Here is a 27,848-nt window from a genome sequence, read left to right as displayed (position 1 = left end):
GGCTCCATCCTCTTGACACCCTCCCTTCAGATACAGAAATTTATGAGATCCTCTCTCAGTTGTCTTCTCACCTTATCTTTTTTATCCTCTGTGTGCTCCAGGAGCTTCACATCTCTCTTGTACTGTGGAGCCCAGAACTGGATGCTGTGTTCCAGTTGTAGCCTCACCAGGTCTGAATAAAAGGGCAGGATCACCTCCCAAACCCTACTGCCAGTGCTGATCCTACTGCACCCCAGGATACCTTTGCCCTTCTTAGAGCACACTTAGCTCATGGACAGCTTGCTGTCTATCAGGTAACTCAGGTCCTTCTCCATGAAGTGGTTTTCCAGCAGGTATTGACTGCTCCTCCCAGCTTGGTGTTGTCAGGGAACTTGCTGAGGAGGCCTCTGCCCCTTCACCCAAGTTATTGGTGAAAAGTTAAACAATACTGGGCCCAGTACTGATCCTTGGGGGACACCACCAGTGACAGGCCTCTACCTAGACCCTGTGCCACTGATTACTGTCCCATCCTCTGGGGTCAGTCATTTAGCCTGTAATTACAGTAAACTCCTTCCATTAAGAAAACAGACCCCTGTAATATATACAACTGGTACTTCTGTTGGTAGGAAACATCTTTCTTCTAGGCTAGCCACTGGCAATCCCAAGCAGGTATACCTTACACTAGTTACTTATTCAGTCACAATTCCAACTGTTAATTCTTACAAGATGTTAAAATAGACTGCAGTATCTCATGACTAATCCATTGAGTCATGGATGGCAATACCTCTTACTCAGCTTAAGCAGGAACACACCTGAAAGTTTAATGCAGGGAACAACTATCCTAAAAGCCTTCAGTACTTTGCGGCGTTTAAAATAGAGTATTACTTGTCCAACAGCTCATTTACTGGTTTTCTTTTTTTGTTCCACTGAGAAGAATCACCACTTTACAGGAAAAATACCTAGGTCTGTAATGACAAAGCACTTGACTAATGGTTCATTTGTTCCAGTGATAAAGGACATCGTTAATCTGACATTGTGTTTTCAGCTTTCTGTTATTGATTTACACTTAACTTTAAGAAACAACAATGCTTGTATTCCAGTATTTGTCCCAGAGCAGTCAGGAAACACGTATAGCATGGCAACCATGTTGTAGAACTCACAGGGAAGTGGTAGTCATCCCACTTGCAGTACTAAAAAAAGGTTTAAACCAGCATTCAGATTTTTTAGGCTGGCAACTAAGACTACAGGAAAGACAAGAAAAAACACTGGAAACACCTAAGTGCATCTGACAGCTAGAAAAGAAAAAAAAGCAAAATAAATAACATCCTCTAAGTATTCAATCATATATAAAAACATGATGTAGTGTAACTTTGAGTTGCTGTTTAGTATGAAGGTAATTTAATGAAGCAAAACAGATAAATTGAAACTAGAGAAAAAAATACCACAACAGCTGTTAGGAAGCAGAGATGCACCAGCATCAAGGCATAATAAACACCAGCCACAAGCATGATCATATCATTTACACTCTTTTTGAATGAAAACAAGGAAAATCGGGAACACTGTGAGTTACTCATTTTTATAAATTATCCCATCATTTTATGGGAGAAAGCTGATGTAAAGCTGAAGATTTAGAAGCATAATTTTTCCTAGATGACAAAAAAGGCTCATGCTTTTGTTACAAGATAAAATATTCTTCTGCTGCATTTTATGGGAAAGCAGTATGTAAAAAAGTCTACAGGTTTAGGGGTTTGTTCTGTAGGACAGTTACAAGTTCTGACCTCTGAGTAGCAATGACAAAAGTGCCAGTAACTTCAACAGCCCTGGAGCAATTTGGTCATGTACTTATTAGCACTTCACTCATTAAAAACATGATACTGCCACGTCTTGCCTTGTACAATGCCACGACTGTTTCCTCTACAATGATTTGCCAGCACTCACTAAGTTCCCTGGGATGACAGACAAGAGAAAGCAGAGAGCTCTGAACATGGCAGCAGGCTATGGCAGTAAGGTATGCCTGAAATCTTGTTTTGGGAGGTTTTTTTTCTTTGACAAATGGGCATATCAAAGAGAAGTTTTCTTCCTGGAAAATATTTCATAACTTTAGACCTTTGACTGCTCAAATGCAAAGGTATCAAAACAATGTCTATGGCTCTGAAAGACCATCCCACCACTGTCCTTTTTTGACAGGATTTAGGTTTCACTAGAAAATAGGCAGCAATGCCAAAATTAAAAATTGTGGTTTACATCTTTCAAACAAAGACGTAAACCACATTACTCTTTCAGGAAGCTAATGAGTATTTCTGCAACTTTCAACAAAATAGAAGTGTAAACAAATTTGCAGCACCTTAAAAATTATCACAGCACATACATAATTTTCTATATCTTTCACAGCTGCAGGGAGTTTTGATAGGAGGAAGCCAACTTTCTTACAATTGAACATCCCAATGGACCAAGAACCTGTGGATGGGTGAATCTGCTCAAAGCATGCACTGGAAGCAGAGACCCTCAGAAGATTCTCTATCAGAATCTCAACCAGATTCAACTGGCAGCTTGCCGAGAGAAAGAGAAGCAAGATGCACAGAGAAAAGTTTTTCTATCACTACACATGTATGAGTTTTATCTGCATGGAATGAAGACTAGATATCCAGGAGACATGCTGTCATGACTGATTTGGGGTCTTCCATCCTTCAGGCAGTGTAAGAAATAAACTTGGGTTTGTGTTTTAGCAAAATCTTTATTTCTCTGCAGCTTTCACAAGAAAGCTTATTCCTAAATACTAGGGAATTAGGAATTCCCATGAACCTAGAACTGGTGCAAAAGATAATTCTGTAACTATGCTGTACTTAATAGAATCAGAATCAACTGCCTGTTGTGATACTGGAGAACACAATGTGATTACTTTCTTTCTGTAGTTTTGCAAATGGACATTTCACTCTTTCTGCATTTCTTTCCCTTTGCAATGAAAGGAATCAACAGGACATCAGTGACCTAAAAAGGCAGCAGTAATTTTACATAATTTTTGATTACAGAGAGTATTGCCTGAGGAAAGGCAAAAGGCTAATGGTCAACACATTTTCCTGGCATAAAAGAATCTCCAATAAAGTCCTTTATGTGTTTGGTTCAAATCAGACACAAATTCATGTCTTACATTTCACCAGAATACTTGGTACCTCAGGATATAAAGTCTTCTGAAAACTATGGTTTTAAGGAGACAATATTTTCTGGAGAAGAATCATTTCACCTGAAAGTGACAAGATATTTTTTTATATTTGCTTCATAGAGAAAGCAACTCATTAGCAAATCACAGTAGAAATCTTGTGTGATCATCAACAAAGTGTACTTAAACTAGCATGAAATAAATGCCAGTATTTCAGTAAGTCCTGTTTAAATGCAGATACAGTTCAAGCAAAATATCTGATCTTGGTAATAAATACAAAAAAAACCCCACAGTGTACACTGGTGACTGATTTTTAAAAATGTAGTTAAACCTTTGCTAAAAAAAATTAAAATACTGTGTCAAATTTGCACTAGAAATTGAGGTAAATACTATAAATATCATTAATATAAGAATAACAACATGCAGAAATATTGAGAATGCCTTCTGTAACGGGGTTTGAATTAAATTAATAACATATTAATGTATCCAGTGATCACAACCAAGTTACTAAAGTAAATTTGAATGTGGCCTAGGATCTCTTAGTCTTCTCATTACAAAATATATTTGCTTTCCCAAGAGATTGTACGCAATACTTCTCTTCCAAAATAAATACTATCAGTCATTCATAGTCCCTTAATTCAACAGGGTAAATAACTGTAACCTTGTATCATGGTACACAGACCTTTCACAGAATCTAGTCCAAAGCAATGAAAAGGAGGACAGACACTTCATTACATATATTTCTTTCTCCATTCACGAAGACAGTGTAAGAGTAAACACACAAAAAACTTAACCCTGGCTGAGGGCACTCAGGTATCATTGGTAAAGGTTGTAGCAGAATCTGTACTGAAGAGTTTCATCATGAGGCCTTCTAGAATTATGTTCCTGTAGTTCTTCAGTTTGACGTGTATGAGAAAGTAGTGTTGCAATGTTTCATGATTCTGAAGCTATTTACTGTATTGTCTGTACAGAAGAGCCCTACTCAGCAATTGGGTCACACAACACTAAGCACTGGAAGAAGACTTCAGATGTAGTGTCAAACTCCAAGCTCTGCAGCCTGATTTGAACTTAAATCCTTTAATTTCACTGCTCTTTATCAATATAAGGATCTTTAACATTAAGGAAAATCAAGTCTTTTTCTAGTCTGGGATTAAATCTAATTATTGGCTGACAGCTAAAAGCAGTGAGCACTTCAACAGGTATCTCCTTTGGAAGCAAAGGTGCTGGTGATTGCCCTGAGAGGCTTCTACCCCAAGGTCAAGGCTGAGCAGGTGCTCTGTGATGTCCTGGTGGGTGGCAGGTACCCTTGCACTAATGGGGGCACTGAACCTGCTGGAATATACAGGGCTTTCAACTCTTGCAAATGGCTTAGAAAAATCATGCAAAGAAAACAATGGATGAGGACCATGTGATGCTCTCCAGAAAAATATTTGATAAACTAAAAGCATGGTTGTGTGGGTAATGGATGTGTCTGAGCTTCACCTGACTGCAGTTGGGCAAATATTCTTCTCCTAAGCACATATTTACTGGACGCTATCAGAAACAGGAGACAGCACTAGACTGTCTAGAGCACTAGAGCTATTGATCAACAAATATGGCAACTCTTACATTCTCATAAAGCTCAAACAGCTAATATACTCCATCACTAGCTTTAATAATCAGAAATTATAATTCTGGGATCTAGAGAAAAACTTGGGTTATAAATAAGGCTATTACACAGGGATATGTGTTAATTATTGGCACCATAGTAAAATCCCTATGCTGCTATCTCAGTTATTCCTGCAGTAACTTATCCACTTTCCAGCAGTGACAACCTGCAATGACGGATGAGGAAGAAGGTCCTGAACTTAAATTGAAAGAAATAATAAATAAGTGACAAAAATAAGAGCATCTGTACTTGTCCAGTACTATATTGTCTTCATTTCTTCTCCCTTGCCACATTTCCACTGACACGAGGAGGTAATTTACTATGCCAAGGAAATTCATGTCTGCCTGTGCTGAATTACTGCATTCATATTTCTACTTGTTTGTAGCGAACTAAACTCGTAAGTCCAGCTATGTAGATGAGTCATACAGGCTGTCTTTTATTTTACAAGGCATCTTTAAATACCACTCTTATTTAACTTGTACTCATTACCATCAGCAAGCAATGTGTGTGCCATACTATCCTAATTGCCAGAAATTTGAGCAAGTAAATCATTAAAAGGTTAAGTTATTTTTCATGCTAAATTTAATGTACAGTATTAATCAACTTTATTTCATTATTATGAGTAATGCAACATCCTATAGTCAAATCGATTTATAATTATGCCAGATCACATGGCAGGGGGGGAACAAGAACAACAAACAACAGACGGATGTCATTTCTGCTTAAATTTTCCATGTAAATTACAAACTGTTAAGTCAGACAGGGCTTTCTTTGCAGAGCACAACATCCAGATGGAATCTCACCAGCAGAGCAAGAACTGAGACACATCTTTGTCTCAACATTTTAAAAACAAAGAAGAAGCCAAATGTCTTGCAACCATCACCCAGTCTGCTTTATATTTCCCTATTTGATCCTTAGGTCTGCTTTTTGGTATTATTTCTGAATAGAAATCTTTGAGACAACAGTGAAACAAAGCCATCTTGGCAAAAGATGAGGCATGCATGAGACAATTTAATGATTTGCTGACATAAACACCATAGGATGGATCTTATTGTCCAACACGGACATCTACAGAGGTAAACCTGAGATACATTTCTGATGAGTAGTATGCATTAGGCACAGAGCATCCTTCCAGTTCCTCCAAAATGCAATTCTGTACATAAGAAGCATCTCTTTCATGTGCTACTTATTCCAGAATATTTTATTCTAGTTTAATCCTGCTGAGTATCACAGTGCCAGTGGTAAATCCATAGTCCTTAACATATACTAACATAAACTACAACCTGTCATCTCCCTGAAGCTGAGAAAACAAGCTCTTGGATACCTCTTCCAAAATAAATGACAGAGCTGAGTTATCCCTGTAATTTGGAGATACAAGGAGGTACAACATTATACATGGGTAGTTAAATATACTTCTTAGCAATATGAAATGAGTGGGAAATATTTGATTGCTCATCAATTAGTCAGAAAACTCTAACTGCTCTAAACCTATCTCTGACAACTCTATTGCAGATGCAAGTTGATCTAATTTGGTTCATCACAATGAATTTGATTCAAAGTGAGGTTTCCATTTATTTTTTCTGATAGGTTGCTTAGCATTAAAAGATGCTCTTAAGAATTGCTTGCAAGTCTGCTTTCATGCTGGTGCAGAGAAGGTAACTTCCTAGGCACATTCGCATTCACCTTGTCTCTGCCTTGGATGCATTAGCCGTTGTTGAGAGTTATAGTGCTTATTTAGGGAGAAGAATAAAAGGTTACTTTAGAATAGCTATACAGGTATAAACTATTCTGTATATTCTATTATACAAGTCTCATTATTCAAGCATAAGTTTTCTGTGGAAAAAACACCCAAACACATGCATATTCCAAAGACTCATCTCCAAAATAGCTTTGGCAACTGCCCATGATGTATTTTGAAATGGCAGCTGTTGGCAGGAGAGATAGATGTCATATTTTTATCCTCATAGCCATAAGTCATAGAGTTTGTTTGTTCTTTGCATCACCAGAAATCAACCTTTTAGGATGTTCTAGATCACAAAACTTACAATTGGTAAGTACATTATAGATACACACTATCAAGATAAGGTAGAAAATACTTTTCTTTGTATTATTTTATGTTTTACATTGTAAAATATTATGGGAAAATGCAATGAAGCAGAAATACATAAGGCAAACAAAATTTATTTATATTGCAAACATATGTGGACCATTCATCATTCATTCTCAGAAGGTTAGCTATGTTTGAAAGCTGTGGCAGATATCATCATGAAATATCTGTTTCAGAACACTTTTCTGACAAAGTATCTTAGGTCAAGTGGAACACGCACATGTGTGGTTGCATGGCTTATTGTTAAATGTAAAATTATGTTTACATTTATAATTAAACCCAGAAAATATACTTTCAGGAAAAACTGGAATCACTGGTTTTGGTGAGATATTAAGCTGAACACCTTGACAAAAATAGTAATCAAGTCATAAGACGGGGGAGAAAAGTGCTGTCAAGAAAATTGGTGAAAAGACATATTTACCTTGTGCAACTGATAGTATTGCTCGGCACCTACTCCTCCTTGCTCTTCTGCTGTCCATAGCACCAAGCGCAGTGTTCTTTTTGGACGAAGTCCTAAAACACAGGTTTTAATACTGCTTTTAGTATTAAATACAGATATATTTTGAGCACTTTTTGCATTGATCTCCAGCCTGCAATAAATGAAAAACCTGTATTTCCAGAAACCAAACCCAACCTGTATCAAGTGTGGGTTTTTCTGTAAAAGACTGGGGTTTGGGGAGAGAGCCCACATGAGGAAGGAGTGGGCAGTTGAGGTGCTGCTGCCAGTTGCAGTAGCACAAGAGAAGCACATTTCAGGGACATACTGAAAGTGTCTGAAAACCACACCAGAAAGTAACTACCTTGATAGATTTCTGAAACGTGTGCTGCTGTCATTGTGGTGGTCTGCAATAAGTAATACATATCCGCTCATAGCAGATCCAAATGAAATTTTCATGAAAACTACCATTGCTTTGTCATGGTTAATTTATCACTATTAATTGAAAATGAGCTGCTGGATTTTTATGAGAAATATTTATCCATTTCAAGAACTGAGGGGCTATGTAATATCATTTTGCTTTTTATCAGAGAAATGAAAAGCAGCAATCTGTACTTTGGAATCTGAAAGAGTCAGCTGCTAAATGTATGCACGACTTTCTGAAACAAGGCAAACATGCAGCCATTTTCTATTTTGCTATGGTAGCTCAATCAGAAAGATAAGTTCTCAGATAAATTTTGAAGCCATTTTTGCCGTGGCAGAACTGATCAGATAGAAGTTGCTTCCCTCTATTTATTTGGTTGTTTCTATTCATAAATTAATACATTGAGAGAAACTTGAGAGCATGGAAGAGCAAACAGATAAAGAAAAAAACTATTCTCTGTGCAGTGGAATGCTAATTATGTTAGAGAAAAAAATAAAGAAAAAACATGAGGAGATTATCACAAGTGATAAAGTACCACACACACCTTTGTGCTGAAGAGAAATAATATCAGTATCACTGTCAAAACTTATTTCATTTCCTAACTGAAATAGATGAAGACTGCCAATAGACTTGACCTTCATTAATTTTCTTTTGACACAATGAATATGATCTGCACATTTCTTCTCAAAACTAGCAATCATCCAAACTGAAGGCAGAATATAGAACGAATATCCCAAATCTGAACAAAGATTGAGCTTGGATTTTCCAATATCTCATAAAGAAGCACAAACAATTTTAAAGGTGTATTTTCTGAATGTTGATCTGTTGACTGTAAACAGAAAGGTTGTCAAAATTCATTACTTTGAAAACAACCTTCTGCACACCTCCCAGTAGATTCCCTGCTCTCCTAAATCACAACAGTAAAGGATTAGCCTCCTTTGCTTTTCAAATTAGTCAGGTGGCTTATGAGGTAAAATTGAGATAATAAAATAGCTCTCATTTGGAAGTCAGAAAGATTGAAGCCCAAAATAACTCGAAATATGTCAGCAGCTTGGTTAGAAGAGGTGTCTGTAAAAAAGAAGAAGTGCTGGTATAAGACATAGAGGCCAGTGTTGTAGTATGGTTCCAGCAGCCCTGCAGTTTAAGTGGAAAAAGGAGGTTTATTGGTCATATCACAAAATGCAAAGTGAAGTCCAATCTCCAGCCCACCACACCAAGCCTGTGAGCCTAACTTTGGTAGGAAATGCTTAAGACAGGGAAGCAGCATCTCCTGGCTCCTCCCAGACAAAAATCAAGCTATTTTAGCCTGCTATTGCTGCCCTAAGGGGAACTTGGGCCAGTGATCAGGGCGTCCTCATGGCTGGCTCAGATGGGCTGTAAGCTCAGCTCCTGCTCTCCAGGAGCTGGAGATGATCTCAGCTCACTTGTGAAGAAGACATTTGAGATTCTTATGGTCCCCTCCCTGCCCATCATTATATCTGCCCATTGAAGCTGGGGAAATAAAAAAGCCCTGCTGAGCTTTGGTCCTTCCAGTCTGGGGTGTGGTGTATCAGCTCTTCATATCTCATGGATTCCTGTCAGCAAATTCATTTGGGTGTTCTACTGAAATTAAATGGGCACCTTGAAAAAATAAAAATACATAAGATATGGAGGCAGTTATTTTAAATACAAACAAAGTCTACAGAGGAAAATTTAATTTCCTCATTATCTTAATCTGAAAGCAATAACTATTTATCTACCTGTTATTAAAAACAGAGCTGATCTGACCAAAGAACAGCAAACAAATCCAGTATCCAGAAGTAAAATTGCTGAGAATATACTCAATGCATGTTTTTATTAGAAAAGAAAAAAAGGAGGACTGTATTCAAGTTACAAAAGTTTTTCAAAGTAAGTTCAACTACTTTGGTTTGCTTCTTAAAAACTACTGGTTCCTAAGTAAGGTATAATCTTCACAAAATCAAAAGTCTTTCAGATCTCAGCCCAAATATATATTGAGAAGACAGAATAAAATAACAATTGGGCTAGGAAACTGTTTTATGATGGGTGCAACATATAGAGGGGTGGGTAGGCAATTTTAAAATTAAGGAAAACTGTTGCACAAATAAAATTGTGCCTCTTTTCTCGTTATCTGAACAAATGACTTATTACATAGTATTAAAACTAAAGAGGCTATCAGAAGAAAAAAACCTACAGATGAATTTCCAACCTCCAATGTTTTAGAAAAATGTATTATCTTTTTTTTCTCCCTCCTACCTTGCCCTTAACTGAAATAAAATCATAGCTTACCACAATGATGAGTTTTGCTGATCAGCCTCTATATTCTTATGGTTTATCTCAAGCATAAAAGATACTATGGGCATGTGGAATCACATGTTAAAGAATGAAATAAAAACATCGATATGGTCGATCTGTGACTAAGGATACATCTGTAGCAAGCACAGCAGGACACCTGCTCTATTACACTCCCTCTGTGCTGCAGTGGCTGCTCTCCTTTCCTTCTCCTTGGGAACCACAAACACTTCTGCCATACCAATGTGCCAGGCTTATTGACTCTATTTTCTGTTTCTTTTAAATCATCATAGATTGCCCACATTCATAGATAACAGCAGCAAGACTTGAATTTTATGTCCTACATGTCTTGCTCATGCTTGACAGAATTGAGACATTCCCACATAGCAAAACTGAAATATAATGTTTTGTACATGTAGAGACAAATCATAATGGCCTGTCACATTGCCTGTAAAGCAAAAAAATAAACCCACTTCATTCTCAATATAGCCTACAAGTCAGGAAGGAGAACTTGAATCATCTTTTTAAAATCAAAATAGAGATCATCACTATAAACGCAAAATTTCCTTCAGTAATTATTTTCCCACTTTATAACCATAAATCCTTACTGACGGGGAAGATCACAAAGATAAAATATTTTCTAAGAAGACAGTGTGTAGATGGCTAACAGGCTTCTTCAATATAATTTTAAGACTGTCCAGCTTACAAAACTATAAAAAGCATTCCACCTTTGTAAAAAGGGATTTCCCTGCAAATCAAGGCACTGGGATCACACACAAGCAAATCCATCAGCTGTTCAGCTTATATGAGGCATACAAGCAAACTGCAAATGGATGTGAGTAGATTAACAGGTGTCAAGGTTTGACCTCAGCTGGCAGCCAAGCCCCTCACAGCTGCTTGCTCACTCCCACACCAATGGGACAAGGGAGAAAATCAGGATAAAAGCTAAAAAACTTGTGTGTTGAGATAAAGACAATTTAATAGGGAAATCAAAAGCTGTACACACAAGCAAAGCAAAACAAGGAAGAAATGCATTCCTAACACCCTGCATAAATGGCCTAGAAAAGCCTTGATCTGAGCATAAAGGAGAACAAATTGCACTGCCAGTAGAGGGAGGTGATTCTGCCCCTCTAGTTCCCCTGGTGAGACCTCACCTGGAGTACTGCATCCAGCCCTGAACTCCTCAGCACAGGGAAGACATGGACATGTTTAAGTGACTCCAGGGGAGGGCCACAAAGAGGATCGGATGGATGGAACTTCTCTCCTATGAGGAAAGGCTGAGAGGAGAGAAGGGTCCAGGGAGCCCTTAGAGGAGCCTTCCAGTAACTGAAAGGAATCAACAAGAAATGGGGACAGACTTCTCAGCAGGGCCTGTGGCAATAAGGACAGAGAGCAATGGTTTTAAACTAAAGGAGGGTAGATCCAGATTAGATCTAAGGAAGGTTGCTTTTTACAATGAGGGACGTGAAACACTGACACAGGTTGCCCAGAGAGATTGTAGATGCCCCATCCCTGGAGAAATTCAAGGTCAGATGCAACACGGCTCTGAGCAACCTCATCAAGTTGAAGCAATTCCTGCTCATTACAAGGGGCTTGGACTAAATGACCTTTAATGATGTTTTTCAACCCAAACTATTCTCTATGTTCTCTTACTCCTTAAGTCACTAATGTACTTGCTTTAGGAGCTACTAGGGAGGTATATACAGATTCTTAAGTACTGTCCTCTGCTGTGCTGAACATACATAAGCTATGGCCTTTTCTGCATTGTTACCCTGTAGCTTGGAATTTCTTTAAAAGATACTTATACAAAAATATTTATAACTATTTATACCAAAAAAATCAAGATACATAATGATGTTGCTGAGATTCCTTAAATTCTTATTATACTCCCTACCTTTTTCAAGTTTGGAGCTGATTAGACATAGGGGATTTACTGGGTGTCATCAGATGGGATATTTCTATCATGCATACACTTCTCATAAAATACCTAGAATTTCCATTTCTGCCACCGCATAAAATAAAAATAAAACCAGTACTCCACATTTTTCTAAAGAAGATAAGAATTCATCATCAAAAACAGTGGTACAATCTGCTAATACCTGATTTATGTATCCTGTGGTATGGGCAAGGATGAGAAAAAGCTCTTACTGCTAGCAACCTGTTTCCCTGCCTAATTTCAAAGAACATACATGCAGAAATAGGCTGTAATCAATAGGATTATAGTAATAACACAGTTAATTGACGATGTCCAGACTTTTCCTCTGAAGACTTAGAAGAAGTCTCTATTCTAAACCAGAAGGACTTTGGCTTTCACTCTTGTTAGAAACACAGTGCTCTGGGGTTCAAACAATTGATCTCACTACTGGTGCACAAAAGTGCCTGTGTACTCATTTATTTAAGAAGAAATTAGCTTTTTAATTGAGTGACAAATAATGATTTCACCGAGAAAATCATAGACTCATAGAATGGTTTGGGTTGGCACCTTAGAGATCATCTAGTTCCAACATCCCTGCCATGGGCAGGGATATTTCACTAGGTCAGTTTGCTCAGAACTCCATCCAGCCTGGCCTTAAACTTTTCAGAGAAGGGGCATTTGCAAACTCTCTGTGCAACCAGTGCCAGTGCCTCACCAACTCACCCAAGGAATTTGGATTCCTTCCAAACATCTAATCTAAACCTCCTCTCTAAGTTTGAAGCCATAGCCCCTTTCCCTGTCACTGCATGCTCTTCTAAAGAGACGCTCCTCATCTTTCTTGTGTGCTTCCTTCAGGTACTGGAAGCCCACAATGAGGTCATCCCTAAGCCTTCTCTTCTCCAGGCTGAACAATTGCAATTCCCTCAGCCTTTCCTCATGGGAGAGGTGCTCTGCTCTTGCAATCATCTTCATGGCCCTCCTCTGCACTCACCCCAGCAGGTCCACATCCTTCTTATCCTGGGCTCCTCAGAGCTGGCTGCAGCACAGGTGGGGTCTCACAAGGGCAGACCAGAGAGGCAGAATCCCCTCTCTCATCCTGCTGGCCATGTTGTTTTGGATGCAGCCCAGGACATATTTGGCTTTCTGGGCTGTAAGTGCACATTGCCAGGTCATGTCCACCCTATCACCAATCAAGTTCTTCTTCACAGAGCTTCAAAGTTAAAAGGTTCTAAAAACAAGGCAAAGAACAGCTGAAAAAAAACCCTTTTAGTGCTACTTAAACCTTGATTATAATATATTTCTAATTCAGTGAGGCTCAAATTAGACATGGGAAACAGCTTTTAGCTTTGGAAACTGTCTTTCTTTTCTTCTTAAACCAATCTAATGCAGTGCAATCTCCTTGATTTTTGTCTGTTGATAGATTCTTTTTGTGGCACTGAGGACAAAGCACTGCAAAAAATAGCACTGGGAAGCAAGTAAACCTCTGAATGTCGAAAGTCTGGAGTAAGGAGAGATGAGGTCTGGAGCAGAAGAGATGAAGCATTGCAGGAAGACAGAAAATGGTCAGGTCTGGGGCTGGGGAGGGGGAAATCAAAGTGGAGTGGTGAGCCAAGGTGCATACTGCAGCTCAGTCTCGCCTGGGGCTGTCAGCTTGCTCAGAAACATGTTTTGGGGGTTGAGAGGACATGACTGCCACTGGCACAGACTGTGAGCAGCTGTTTGGACAGGCCCTTCAAAGAGGGCACAGGGGCAAGGCAGTGCCCAAGGTGACCCAGCCTAGGGAAAGACTGGATTTGCAGAGCACCGGCAGCCTTAACAGCAGTGCAGCAAGACACTGAGATTACACAAGCAATTTTCTTTTTCTGTTTCTGGGGAGGCTGATGATCTTATGACAGAAGAGCAGATTTACACAAGAGTGGAGAAGGAAAATGTGAGAGGTTCTAGATAGATTTATTTTTAAAAAGCAATGCAATATCCAAGAGGAAATGTCAAGGAAGGAACTGGGTATACAAGACTGGAGGGGAAATCTGTGAATGATTTGCAAGTCTAGTAACTAAAAATAACATGGATTAAGCCCTTTGACTGGGGAGGCGAGGGAGAGAGGAGGGAAGCCAAGCCCAGAGCCTGGTGCTTTTGGGCTGCAAGTCAGGCAGCAACAGTGCCAGAGAGAGAGTTTCTCTGTGGACACCTTCCTGCCACCTGGCAGCACAGCTGAGGGGCACTTCAGATGGGAAGTACTGCCAAATGTGCTCATCTGCACATGGGGTTTTAAACTAAGAACTGTTTCATGTAGTGTCATGAAGCCATTACAAATCATGTGCACCAAAAAAAAAAAAGCGGAAAGTGCAGAGTCAGCAGAGAACTCCACCTCATGCCTTGCTCTGGTCCTGTGAATGTGTTCTCTGAGCCCCACAAATGAATAAGACAGTGTCCATGTTTAAAACACTTTATTCCTCTTCAGGAACACATTCTTCCTTAAGGGTATTTGTGATCTCATCAAATCGTGGAGCAGAAAATGCAATGTGGGGCCCACTCCCACACTCTCTGGGATTACAAATATCAGATATGGTTTGATCTTAATGAGAGGTGGGTCTGTATTCTGCCTCTGCTGCCCCACTCTTTGGATTAGAAAAACAAATCTGTTAGGCTATTCTCAGAGCTGATGAGTCAGAAAATGAAGCAGGCACACTTCTGTCTCCATACTGAAAATTTATACGTTAAAAAAAAATAACAGTAAGGACAAGATGCCCCTTACTTCATTTGGGAAAGATTTCAGCACTTCACCGTGTCAACCATGTTAGAGACTTGAAAAACAAAACCAATAACACACAACAGCTAGCACTGTCAGGTTTTTAAGATTTTTATAGATAATCAAAGCTCAGATTTTTTTTCTTGAATTTTCTGGGTAAATTGAAGCTTGCAGAGAAGCAGCAGTCCACAAGATAGAGAGCAAAATTGCTATGGAGGGCTGTATGTCTAAATTTAACACCAGATTAGCAACCTTTTATGTCTGCAGTTGCCCCTTCTGCTGTGTCAACAAAGTATGAAAATTGAAGATTTAAGTACTTGCCAAATACGCATTCAACCAAATGTTAAAATGAAGGAATAAATGCATTTGTAGTGTAACAGCATATGCAGATATTTCATAGCAAGTAGATTTAATAGAATTGAAAACGTGAAGGTCAGAATAAAACACTCAGCCTTGGGAAAGTGAAAAGAATGTAAGAACAAGAAGTCAATATCAGACATATTTGATTAAAGAAAAAAACCAGAAATTGTAAAAGTAGTCATTTAATTATGTTTCACAACATATCTCCTAGACAGCAAACAATTACACCACTACAAGAAATTCAGAAAAATGTTTAACAAAATATTTTGCAAGCACGTTAAAATTGCATTTATTTTACTTCAATTAAACTAGCAGAAAGGAATTACTCTGGTGATCATGTTTTTAATAAAACATATCATTAGTCCTCATATATTAGCCAGTGAATTTGGACTGGAGAAGTGTAGCTGCATACAAAGACTACAGTGAACTGTACAAAAATCTGTCTAATGGTTTTCCAGTTGCATTAGTCATGGCTATAATTCAGATGAGAGTTACAATTTCAATTTAAAATAAGTTTTAAGGGGGAAAACTGTCTAATCAACTCCTTATGAGTAATAATAACTCAGTACCTTAAAATTCTTACATGCATTGTTTTAAAAACATTTCTGTAGTTTTCTGCCTTTTTGCTATAAAGCAGTAATTTGGTCGTGCCAGATCCATGTCTACATCTACAGGAAAGCTGATTTATGAAACCCCAGTAAGCTTAATGCTGGCAAATAGACAGAGAAGAGAAATGGCATCTATCGTCTATCACCATACATTTCTCCCTTTTTCATGTTTCATCATCGTCTAGGAATGCAGGAAAGCTTTGTAAAAGGTGTGATGACCGGGATTAGATTTTGTCAACAATCATTCTTCCTTCATCAAGCTACTCTAGCAGCTATCTAGCTCCATCACCATCCTACCCTGGCTGTGAAAGAGGAGAATGTTCCCTGTTCATCTACTTGACTGCTGGTATTCACTGGCTCTGGCAACTCCCCACAGCAAGTGTTTTCTGATATGGAAGAACAGGACTCTCAGAAGCACTTTGAGGCACAGTCCAAGCAGAGATTCCTGGTCTGAGGCAGCATGCAGACAGGACTGAACATGGGCTGAGTGCACAACACAAGAGCACGAGCAGGGAACTGTTCACCCTGCATCAGAGCCCACCATGGTGGTGGTCTTTGGAGTGCAGCCTTTCCTGGATTCTGCACCGACTGCTTCGGTGGAAGCAGGGGTTCAGACAGCATTCACTGGCAACTCCTTACACTGGCTGCAGTTCAAGCAATTGAAGAGAAAGAGGAAAAGTTTTTCATTTGACAAATTCACAGCTCAGCCACTGACTTCTGAAGATGTCCCCAGATTGAGCAGTAGCTCATGGACAGGTGTGCACCTCTGGGCACCAACAGTTGGCTAGCAATGAAGCAAGAGAGACCCAAACACATCCAGGAAAAGGTAGAAGACACATTTCTTGAAGAAGGAAAGAGAACCTGTGCGTAAATGCTGCTGAAAGAAACCTGGGATGTGAACAAAGAAACTGCTGACTGTTTGATTCCTCCTGTACTAGCAGAGATGGGACTCTGAAAATAAACTAGACTGTAGTGTCAAGTAACATACCCCATCAGTTTCTACTGTATTTTCAACAGGAAAAAAAATTATTCCAGATGTTTTAATTAAAAAAAAAAGACAACAATTATAATTTCTGAAGTTTTTTAGAAGAAAGCACTGAAATTCATCTACCAAAATCAACTGGATTTCTAACACCAGTAGGCTCCCTACTGCTGTTAGGAGACTTAAAATACAATGTTTGGAAACCTGATACTGCCATACAACAAGCTTCTAAAGATCTTTCTCTATTATTGTCATTATTCAGTTCCTTCAAGCTCCCTTTAGGGATGAAAGGTCCTCATTTCCAGCACTAGAGTGTGAGGTGGCTTTGTCAGGGCTGGAGGAGGGTAGAACATCTGCAGCCTCAGATGGGAAATGCCCCTCAGCCAAGCAGTGTGGGAGCACAGCTGGATTAGGAGCAAAGAGGGAGCACTGACAAAAGCTCTGAAACCACTGGATACATACTAGCTGCTTCTTGCTCAAATACCCTCTACACAAGTACGACTCCTGGGCAAGAAGAGCTGCAGGCATGAAATGTTGGGAAAGGAGGACAAATATCTCCTCCACAGAAACTGACAACCAACACCCAAAGCAGGATCAAGTCCTGCAAACTGCCCAACCAAAGACAAAATATGGCAGCAAAATACATTTTGTGTGATTTTATGGTGATGTTCTATGTTAGCTGTTTATTTAGTCTTTCATCTCACCTTTTATCTCACCTTGTGTGAGAGAGGGACATGAGAAGCTGTGTTTCAAACAACACCAGAGTGCTAACTGGACCAACATGAAAATGCTGAGGCAAATGACATTGGCCTGCTCCAGAGATGCTCTTCCTTGCATTTAAACTAACAAACTAACAAAAGTTTAGAATTATAAATGGAACCTGAAAACAAGCTGGGTTTGAGATTTCTAGGCTGTAATTAGCAGCACAGCTGTTGTTCTGTAAAACTAGAAAACTGCAATTTGCTTGAGTGCTGTCTCTCCTACAGCTTCCAAAAGCCCTCATCACACTACATTACAGCTCATCCAACACCCCATGGATTCCCTCAGCTTAATGATGGGAACCTGTTAGCCTTTCCTTTCTAAAACACCTCCAGTGTCTTCCCATCATCTCTTAATTACCCCAAATAACGCTCTCAATACTGCCATGGAGATATTTGCAATCTATCACACAGAGTTTGTAGACAGATTAAAAGGAAAGAGACTGGCGATTATCACAACGCTACACGTGTTCTCGTAACCAGGTGTTTGCCATCTTTAAGAAAAGAATAAAAGTGCCTTCTTCCAGCCTCTCCTCAGGTGGGACATAAATGCACTTGCCCATTTCTCCTCAGTCACCCATTTGAAGAGTATATCAAAACTTCCTTTTCTAAATATTTTTGTGCCTCCATCAAAATTAGTTAAAATAGATCAAAAGATTAGAGCCTGCAGAGGACTGGGCAGGGCAGCTGCTGCCAGACATCACAGAAGACAAACTGCATGTTGCACAAGTTTACTGCCACGGACACTCTGCCTGCAAGTGTAGAAGGAGGAGAATTTCTTAAGCAACAGAAATCCCCAGCTAATCACAACAGCCTTGGTTTCCCTGAAGGAAAGGGAGTTTACCAGTTCTGACCAGTTCACAAACTGTCTCAGTGACTCTAAAAACATCTTTACTCCCACTAAAAGGATTAAGGAGTAATAACCAGCTGAAATGTTCATGTTTCCTTACACAAACAATTTCTGTGGAAACATTTCCAGTTCTTCCTTTTTTAAGCACATCAGCCATGAAGCAGCTTGCCACAGATCTTGCCTATCACTAGCATATGTAAGCTTCAAGAGTTTAATTAATGCTTTTCTTTCCTTTGTGCTTCATTACACTTCATTATTAATGGTGAGAAAAGACCCCTTTGAACACTAATAGTCAATATGACCATTACTTAGTGAATTTTTCTGAGATTAGCTATCAGCAAAGCAAGCAGCCATGAGAGTTTAGTTGACACAGAGAACTTGATATGGATGCACTAGGGAAAATGCTTCTTTTTACTCTGGTCAGGAGATGTCTATAGCCAGCATGGGTACCAACAGGTGCACAAGCTGGTACTGAAGTTTAACTATATGTTGCTGAAGGGGATGTTTGGAGAGTGAAACTGCAGCTGCACAGAAAACATACCATGATTCACCTTGTTGAAACGTAGCCATCTAGAAATTTAAATTTTCTCTGAATTTTCTGCCTGTGCTTCCTCCCTGAAGATGAATGAGAGGGAATGGCATCACCAGCAGGCACCCCCTTCCCATCATCCCACTGTGGAAGAGGAGCAGAGAGATTACAGCTATTAGAAGCAAAGTATTCAGACAGACAGCAACTTTCCACTTGTTAGCTCTTCTATTTTCCAGAGCTACCTGAATGGTTATAACTTTCAACAGTGTTGAAGAACTACAGCAGATCACAATCAGCCCTATGTTTTAAGGTACTACTCTTCTGAAATGTATACATGGGATTTTACATCAATAACATACTTTCATTCCATTCTCTGCTAATATAATGCAAAACAGTTTCAGTTCAGTCTGACTTTCATGTAGTTGCCTTTCCCTCAGAAAGAAACAACATTCATGTGAAGCCAAAATGGAAATGGAAAAAAAATGCTACCAAATGTTTGAAGTCTTGAAGACTATGTAAAACTACTTCAGATTGTGCTGGACTGGTACATGTCCTTGTAGGGAGCGTGTAACTATTATGGTGTCTGAAAAGCTAGAAAACCCAAAGGCAAAACAAAACTAAAAGAAAAAAAATATACCAACGTGGCACAGAAACTGCCATCTCAATTAAAAAAAAAAAAGCTAACACCGAAGATTCAGGAAATATGAGGAAGTATAAAGGCCAATACATTAAGTAACTGATTTACTTAGAAGTAAAAGCAAGAACTATTAAAAATTTACTTGAGACAAGAGAACAAACTGTATTGCTTAAAATAAAATCTTACCATCTTAAACCATAATTTTAATGAATTTTCAATTAATTTAATGTATTTGGTTCTTAATAGCCAATAGCTATTAAGTGGTTTTGGGAGGAGGCTATATTGAAAGTATGCAATTGCATTTAAACTATAATATTATTCAAGTATTACATGAAATTTTCAGAATCCAAATTAACAGGCATAATTTGTGTCTTGTCCATAAGTCATGTCCAAGTGTCATGAGGAAATGCTATTAGACCATCACTGAAAACCCTGCTTCAATAGTGCAATAGTATTTTGCTTTCATTAACCCAAAGGACCATGGCAGAAGTACTGGCTTTATTTCTTATTACACAACATAAATTAGTATTCTAGAAATCATATAATAGAATGCTCATTTCAGCTAGAGGATCATATCACCACAGCTGTAAGATCAGTTATACTCTGGTAAACGCTGACACAGTTTTATGGCTACAAAATGCACCATGGCTTTAAGACTCCCTGGACACAATAAAAATTTCTACATATGCATAGAGTCAACTGAGTTGTCTTACCTTCATTTCAAATATATTTTGTGGATTGGTATGAAACCAAATTTATCAGGGTCCAAAAAAATATCAAAGTCTCCACAGTGCAACACACAATGCTTATTCAAAACACAATCAATGCAACTGATTGTAAATAGAAGTCATTAATTTGTCTCTCACACAATCTTCACATATTTTTGTTTTGCTGGGTTGTTTTTTTTTTTGTTGTTGGGTTTTTTTTTTGTTTGTTTGTTTGGTTTTTTTTGGTCAGATTTTAATGGATAAGATATGAAATCTGCATTAACCAATCTACTATGGAGGCCAGTTTTGTGAAAGGCTCCTTGGTTACCTACAGCTATGAAGACCCAGCAGCCCTCTCCCAGCCTTGTGTTCCCGCAGAGCACTGGGACAAAGGGAAGAGCAGAACACAACAGCTGCCCAGAGCAGAGGGCATCAGCAAAGGCTCCAGCATTTCCCAGCTGAGAGAACAGCATTTCACCACAGGTTGCACAGCAAACACACAGGCTACTACCAGAGGAAATCAAATATTTAAACAAGAAAGTGATGCATTTCAGTCATGCATGAAAGGAAACCCAGTGAATAAAAATTATACAATGCCACCATGAACTTGCCCTTAAGAAACACACAATGGTTTGTTTTGAATGGAATAGAGTACCCAATACAGCAGAATAAGTTTCTTTTCCTTGAAGGTGGAGGAAACACAGCCAATTTGTCCAAGCATCATAGAAAAAAAAATTAAAAAACACTAAAAGAAGGAGTACACTTGGATTCTTTGTAGAAGAATCCTATTTAGTTTGTTTTGAAAAGACCAAAAATTTAAACAGACACGCTTTGTTTGGGTTACAGATTGATAATCCAATCATTCCAAAGCTGGGAAATTGAAAGATTAGAGGTTCAAACAATGCAAAATAAAGGAATAGGAACTCACAGGGATGTCTGATGTTCACAACTGCATATGCAAGCAGCTAATCACATGACATAGCTTGTCTACAAAGAGCTCTTCAAGAAAGACTGAGATTGCTGAAGTGCAAAAATCCTTCCACTGGGAAGCAGGGAAAGATAGTTTATTGTTTAAAGGCTGCCAGAACAGGAGCAGCAGCTGACTTTAGTTTCTAATAAATACATTGAGCATTCCTGTTGACCACAGGCTACATTTGTGGGAAAAAGAGAATAAGGAAGAAAAATAGATTCCATCTGATGAAGGAGGAAAAGCGTCCTTGGATATCAATTCAACAATCTAAAAAGTCTGTTTTGAACTAGTTTTAAGGGGTATAGTGACAAAATTAATATTTGTGCTCAGAGACATGGATAAAATAGAAAATCCAGTTTAGACATCATACAAAATATCCTGGAAATGTAATGCACTAAAAATATTTTAAAATTAAAGATTTACCCAGATCCTTAATGAGCGATAATGCTTCCCATGATATAAATGCTCCACCGCCATCATCCATAGCTCCCTGCCCAACGTCCCAGCTGTCCAGATGTCCACTGACCAATACAACCTGGAAAAGTAGTTATGAGAAAACATATCTACATGAAAACACTGAATTAGAAAATTCTGTTAGTATCTGAGCATTTTAATGATTTTGTCACAAAGTTGGCATTTTATTTTATAATGGGAGGAAAAACATATTTTAAATAAACTTAAACATTGTTTGCTAGTTGCTGAATATTAATCTGGGATTCTACTACTTTAAACCACTGTCAAAGTAAAACTAGATAAGATGTGAAAAATGTTTAAATGAAAGGTTTTATCTTGTACATTATGAAAGTGCATAATTTCCAGTGATGCAGGACTACTACACTGCTGACTGGTGAAATTTTCTTTCATATTCCATCTGTTTAAGCCCTTAGGCATGAAATTTGATTAATCCTATTTTTGGGTGCGTAAGGAAAAAATATGAACTTAGACTGAAGCATTCCCAGAGGTTTTTATTTTATTATATATCTATGGTACCTGTCATAAAGACCTCTAATTTATTACAGGATCCCCAATGTGCTACAACAATGACAAGATATTTTATAGTTCATTAGTCATAAGAATATTTTAAAACATGGTAGCAAGTCCCAGATGGGTTTTCTGCAAAGAAGGTTTTGTGACTACAGTAGAGAACAGTAGTATGGGCATCTCCAGAAACATCTACTTACAGATCTAAACCCTTCAACTGTTGACAAGTAGCATCAGACAAATACTACAGAGGTGACAGTTCCCCAGCTGGGCCTTGAGCTGAAGGGCTGATGGATCTATGATTACAATGGAAAGGTCAAGGAGGGACAACAACTCTGAGTCAAGCAGGCAGCGTGGTAAAATGGTAAAACAGCACAAAAGCAAGAGCAGGATGTGTTCAACCTATGGCAACTCAGCAGTAAGGAAAAACTGAAGGAGACCCTGGAGCATCCACCTGTGTTCTGCTCAGAGCTGGCCATACACAAAGGGATGCTTCCCACTCTCTGGTTATCTGATGTCAAACAAGTCTCAGAGTTGTGGGATCCATAAAAATGTAAAAATATTCATTCTTTCTGCCACCTTCTTCTCCCTATGGGATGAGGATCTCCTGGCACATTATCTCATCTACCACTGTCCATCACTGGACAACCAGTCTAGCACTGTAAATTATAAGATAATGCATTTTTCCTGTTATAACTTCTGGAGGGCAAGAGTCTGTGCTGTAAAGTATGCAGTAAACATTGCAAGGAAGTAACTTGGAGCCCAAACATGGAAATCTCTATTTTCTTCTTCATGTCAGATAAATCTAAGCATGTTTTCACTGGTTATTAAAATTAATGGACTATCATGGCAAGATAAAAAGTATCAAGTACTCATCATACAACACTGTTTTTTTCATCTAACCAAACACAAACTCAGGTAACATAACTGAAATACCCATAGTATTAAACAAAGGCCATGAGAAAGTAATAGTCATACCCATTGAACTGCCATGGGTCCAACCAGAGTGCACCAAACCCCTTCAAATTTAGAAAATAGACTGTGAGATTTTTATAAATGTGCTTGTTACAAGAAACAGAACAGTCATGCCTTAGAAGCAGAAAAAGCTTGTGATCAAAATCTGAAGAACAGATTACTCTTTCCTTCTCACATCTCAACTCCCTTTTTGGTTATCCAGCCTTAACATGTGTTTGCTTTTGAGCACCGACTCATCTTCTTGGTAGAAAATAGACATGCTGCAATCTTTATTCCAAAATGTCCCCTCCTTCAAAAGTGCTTAAACTTGGATGGATGGCCCCTCTGTAAAAGCCTCAGAATTTTTCAGGGGTATTCCTGTGACTTTGTGATTTAATGTCATGACCCTAAAAGGGCCAATACAAAAGATTGCAAACAGTACACTTTCTAGGGACACTGCCCTGCAGTAGAAGTACTTAATAGCAACATAGCTTGAAACCAGATCATCTCAGAAAAACAATACCAGCTTTGGAGGAAGAAATGTTTCTGAAATGAGAGCAGAGAAGAGAAATGCTCACTGTGGCTGCTCTTTTTGTTTTCTTCTAAGGGAGGACCGTGCACATGTTCACACTTGCTGGTAGTGAGGGCAGTGCATGAATGAATTCTGCTCTGTGTTCTGTTCATTCCTGAACGTGCAGCCCCACTGCAACCCGCCTATTCAGGAGAGAGCTCAAACACCACCATGCTTTGCAGCCAACTGATGCAGATTCAATACAGTCCACTCAATAAGGAATCCACAAATAATAATAATTTTTTTAAAAGAACAGAAAAGGCTCTGAGTGAAAACCCAATTGTCTGTGGTATAAAAGATGTCTATTCCACAGCTTCAAAATCACCATGTGGTTTCTTTGTTCTTAAAGCAAAAATTGGTTTTAAGAAAATAACTATTTTGTCTCCTGGGAAACAGAGCTTCAAGATGAAGTGAATTATTTAGAACAAGTTTGTAAACTCATTGAGAAACAACCAAGTTTACAATAGGATGCCTTTTCTTTAGCAGTGAAAGAATACATCACTAGCGCTGTTCCCTGGGAGCAATCTCAACAGTGTCTGAGAGGGAATTATTCCTCATTTCTGTGGAACAACACATATTGCAACAGCAGGAAATTCTGAATCAGAAGAAGGTGGTGTAATCTCATTTGGGGTTACAGACTCCAATAGTAAAGCTTCTTCACCAACTCCAGAACATTACACCAAAACAGATCAAGGTTCAAATGGATTGAGAAAGTCAGTTAATTTTATGGATGAACTTCAACTTGAATTTACTGAAGCTGCTGCCAACAGCAATTACATAAATACCACCATTGTACCTCTGTGTGAAAGTTTCTTCAAAACAGTTGTTTTTTTTCAAACTATCATGTTTTTGTAGCAGCTGCTGAAATGAAAGTTTCACTGATCGTGCTGATAGCCATAGACATTCTTAAAATAAGACACAGCTATAAAATAACAAAACCCACTGCGTTTATCTTGGTCTTTAAGTAGATGGAATGTGTCTCAGCAATGAATGGAAATATTTCTGAAATTCAGTCTAAACCACTATATTTAAAGAAATATTATAAAATAATAGCATTATAAAACTCTGTATAGGTGGGCTAATAACAAAGGCAGTTAAAGCTATCAAGGACGTATGATTATTGCATTTTCCACATTGCTTTCAAAGCTGTTACATGATTTTCAGCTCCAAATCTACACAGACACCAATAACTTCTACAAAACAACCCTACAGAAATGCCAGAAGAACACAAGCATTGCAAAGCAATGCTTGTAAGTATCTGTAAGTATAAGTATTTGTTTTAAACATCCAGATAAACCACAAGCAATTGTACAGGACAGTACAAATACAGCAACACATATTTGCCAAATTGACTAAAAATAAATTTGGAATAAGACAGCTTGCATGCAACATGACAACTTAATCTTTGTTATTCTATTTCCTTCTGCATCAACATGATGATTTCTATAGACTGCCTTTAGGTCATGTGCAGCATTTCAAACAAGCATACTGAAATATTTTGAAAAAAAATTAATATTCTAAAGACAAGAAAATGAGGAAGAGGAACCACGCATTCACATACATGTGCATATGTCATTCTTTTCTAAGCAGGATGGCTTATGCCACTAAAAAAAATAATCTCCCATCCCATATACAGTCACACAGGCCAACTGCATTTGTCATGCAACAACTTCATAAAATGCAGGTGAACTACTTTCTGCTCGATTAAAAAGAATTTTAAGAAATGTCTATCCCATTTTTAGTTAAAGCAAAGGCTTCTTTCTATGCAACCTTAGAGATCATAAATATTAAACATTAGGAAATAACTACAAGCAACATTTTCAATCACTTCATTTAATGTAGAATAACATTTGTATTAAGTTTTGAAAACCACCATGCAGAGGTATTTCATGTCCCTGAGAGAGATGTATATCAGGTAATGCAAGAGTAATGATTCTTCATTTTTGTCCTTCATGGATGAAGAAGACTTCATGGGTGGAGGTTTGGGTTTACAGAATAGGATCTCTATTGAATTAATCTGCCTATCAACACATTTCTCTTAGAAAAGCATAGTAATTACTTTCATTATTCAAAACACTGAAAAGTACTTTTCTTTACATCTTCCTCCAGCAGACAGTGAAGATAAGGAGCACCTTAACTTGTGAGAAGACAGAAAACTTAAACAAGCATCATACACACAAAGAATCACATAACCACAGAATCATGGACTCACAGAACCATTACGTTTGGAAAAGACCTTTGAGTTCATCAGGTCCAACCTATGACCAAATTCCACCTTGTCAACTAGATTATGGCACTAAATGCCACATCCAGTCTTTTCTTAGGCACCTCCAGGGACAGTGACTCCACCACCTCCCTGGAGAAACACATTCCAATGTCCAATCACCCCTTCTGTGAAGAAATTCTTCCTAACTTCCAACCTAAATATCCCCCCCGTGCAGCTTAAGACTGTGTTATCTTGTTGTTGCTGGTTGCCTGGGAGAAGAGACAAAGCCACACCTGCCTACACCCTCCTTTCAGGCAGTTGTAGAGAATAAGATCTCCCCTAGCATCCCTTTCTCCAGGCTAAACAACCCCAGGTTGCACAGCCACTCATCATGGGACTTGTACTCCGGAGCCTTCACCAGCCTTGTTGCTCTTCTCTGGACATGCTCCAGCACCTCAATGTCCTTCCTAAACTGAGGGGCCCAAAACAGGACACAGCACTCGAGGTGTGGCCTCACCAGTGCCCAGTACAGGGGAAGAATGACTTCCCTGCTCCTGCTGGCCACACTATTGGTGATACAGGCCAGGATGCCCTTGGCTGCCTTGGCCACCTGGGCACACACACTGGCTCAGGTTCAGCCTGTTGTCAATCAGGACCCCCAGGTCCCTTCCTGCCTGGCCCCTGTCCAGGCGCTCCATCCCCAGCCAGCAGGGCTGCATGGGGTATGACCAAGAACTAAACAGGATATTAGAACCAGATCAAGCAGCTTTAGTCACGACACATTCAAACCCCAAGCATCTGTGTGCCAAAACACCAAGCTTAAACAGTGAAGTCCTCTAGACTGTAACTCGAGTTCTTTTCAACTCTTCATGTACATTTTCAGTTAAAAAATGCTAGAAGTTAGCTGTTTCCTCAGGCAACAAAGGTTTGCAGTGTTCCCATCCAGTTCACTATTACCTGGAAACCCATGAAAAACATTTCTATTCAAATTTTTGTGGTTTGCTTTCTGCAGTTTGCTTCCAAGTAAATCCATCTGAAATTCTACGTACCAAAACAAGGTCTTACATTATTTAACTGGATATTTTCCTTGCATGAACCCCCTGCTAGTACAGGGGTATTTGTGTAATATTTACCTTAAATGTATAAACAGCATATAAAGTTGATTTGTGTTTGGACCAAAATCAGAGGAAAACAGAAGTCAGATAAGAATTAGGATCCCAAATTTAATCCAATTTAAGAATTGCCTATAATTTCTCTCCTTCCCCAGATACTCATTACTCATTTTTATTCTCACAAATATTCTCTCACTTCACAATTTCCTATTCTCTCTAGTCCCAGCAAAATTTATGGCACTAAATTAAACCATGACTAAAAAAACTCTTACTCCCAGCTTCTCTAGACAGAGGAACCCAGCACCAAATTCAGGCCTGTGCTCCTAAGCATAAAGGAATACATTTTTAGTAATTTACACATTTGGATAGCATTACAGCTATGAACAGCCAGATGGCTTCAGTTTATAAGGACTTAGAGGTTTTCTTCATTTCACTGTGTTAACAGCATGAGAATAAAGGAAAAAAGAAAGGCAGCATATCATGTACCTAACTAGTGAGCAAATAAAACAGCTGGCAGGACTAAATTTTAGTCATCATGCTTAACTTGCTTTCAGAACTATGATTAAATAAAGTATTCATACACAGATTTGCAAATATAGTAGTAAAAATGGCATGGCAATTTTAGGATGTATTAGTATCATCCACAGTAGTAGCTTCCGAATATATTTGGGAAAATGGCAACACCAAGCAACATGCATTTGTGCTCCTTACCCACACAGCAAAGCTGGCACCAGTGTTCACGGCATCCTTCCTTAAAGCACTTCTTAACCTGTAGACTGCATTTCCTTTCCCCCTTCTTATGGGGGGAAAGGAAATATATCACTTTTTGCCCTGACTCATTCTCTTTCTACTCCACCTCAAACCTTTCTCTCTTCAAGTCACGCAGCAAACCAAATGCATCTCTTCCTACTTGATATTT

At 38.7% G+C, this 27,848-nt stretch overlaps 1 protein-coding gene across 10 annotated transcripts in view; it reads right to left on the bottom strand.

The window, feature by feature from the left end:
- The window catches only part of CPQ (carboxypeptidase Q), a 147,619-nt gene that overhangs the window by 31,928 nt on the left and 87,843 nt on the right, over positions 1-27,848 (bottom strand). For 7 of the 10 annotated variants that reach the window (XM_064392386.1, XM_064392425.1, XM_064392375.1 and 4 more), the window contains exons 5-6: positions 21,529-21,640; positions 7,313-7,404 (exon numbers count right to left, since the gene is read on the bottom strand). In XM_064392386.1, coding sequence (XP_064248456.1) covers positions 7,313-7,404; positions 21,529-21,640 — 204 coding nt within the window. Of the gene's footprint in view, positions 1-6,360; positions 6,514-7,312; positions 7,405-21,528; positions 21,641-27,848 lie in introns of those variants that run through there. The other 3 variants (XM_064392460.1, XM_064392453.1, XM_064392434.1) reach the window with 2 other exon arrangements.

Source organism: Passer domesticus, chromosome 1, assembly GCF_036417665.1.
Source record: "Passer domesticus isolate bPasDom1 chromosome 1, bPasDom1.hap1, whole genome shotgun sequence".
NCBI lineage: Eukaryota > Metazoa > Chordata > Aves > Passeriformes > Passeridae > Passer > Passer domesticus.
This window is presented reverse-complemented; position numbering and strand designations above follow the sequence as displayed.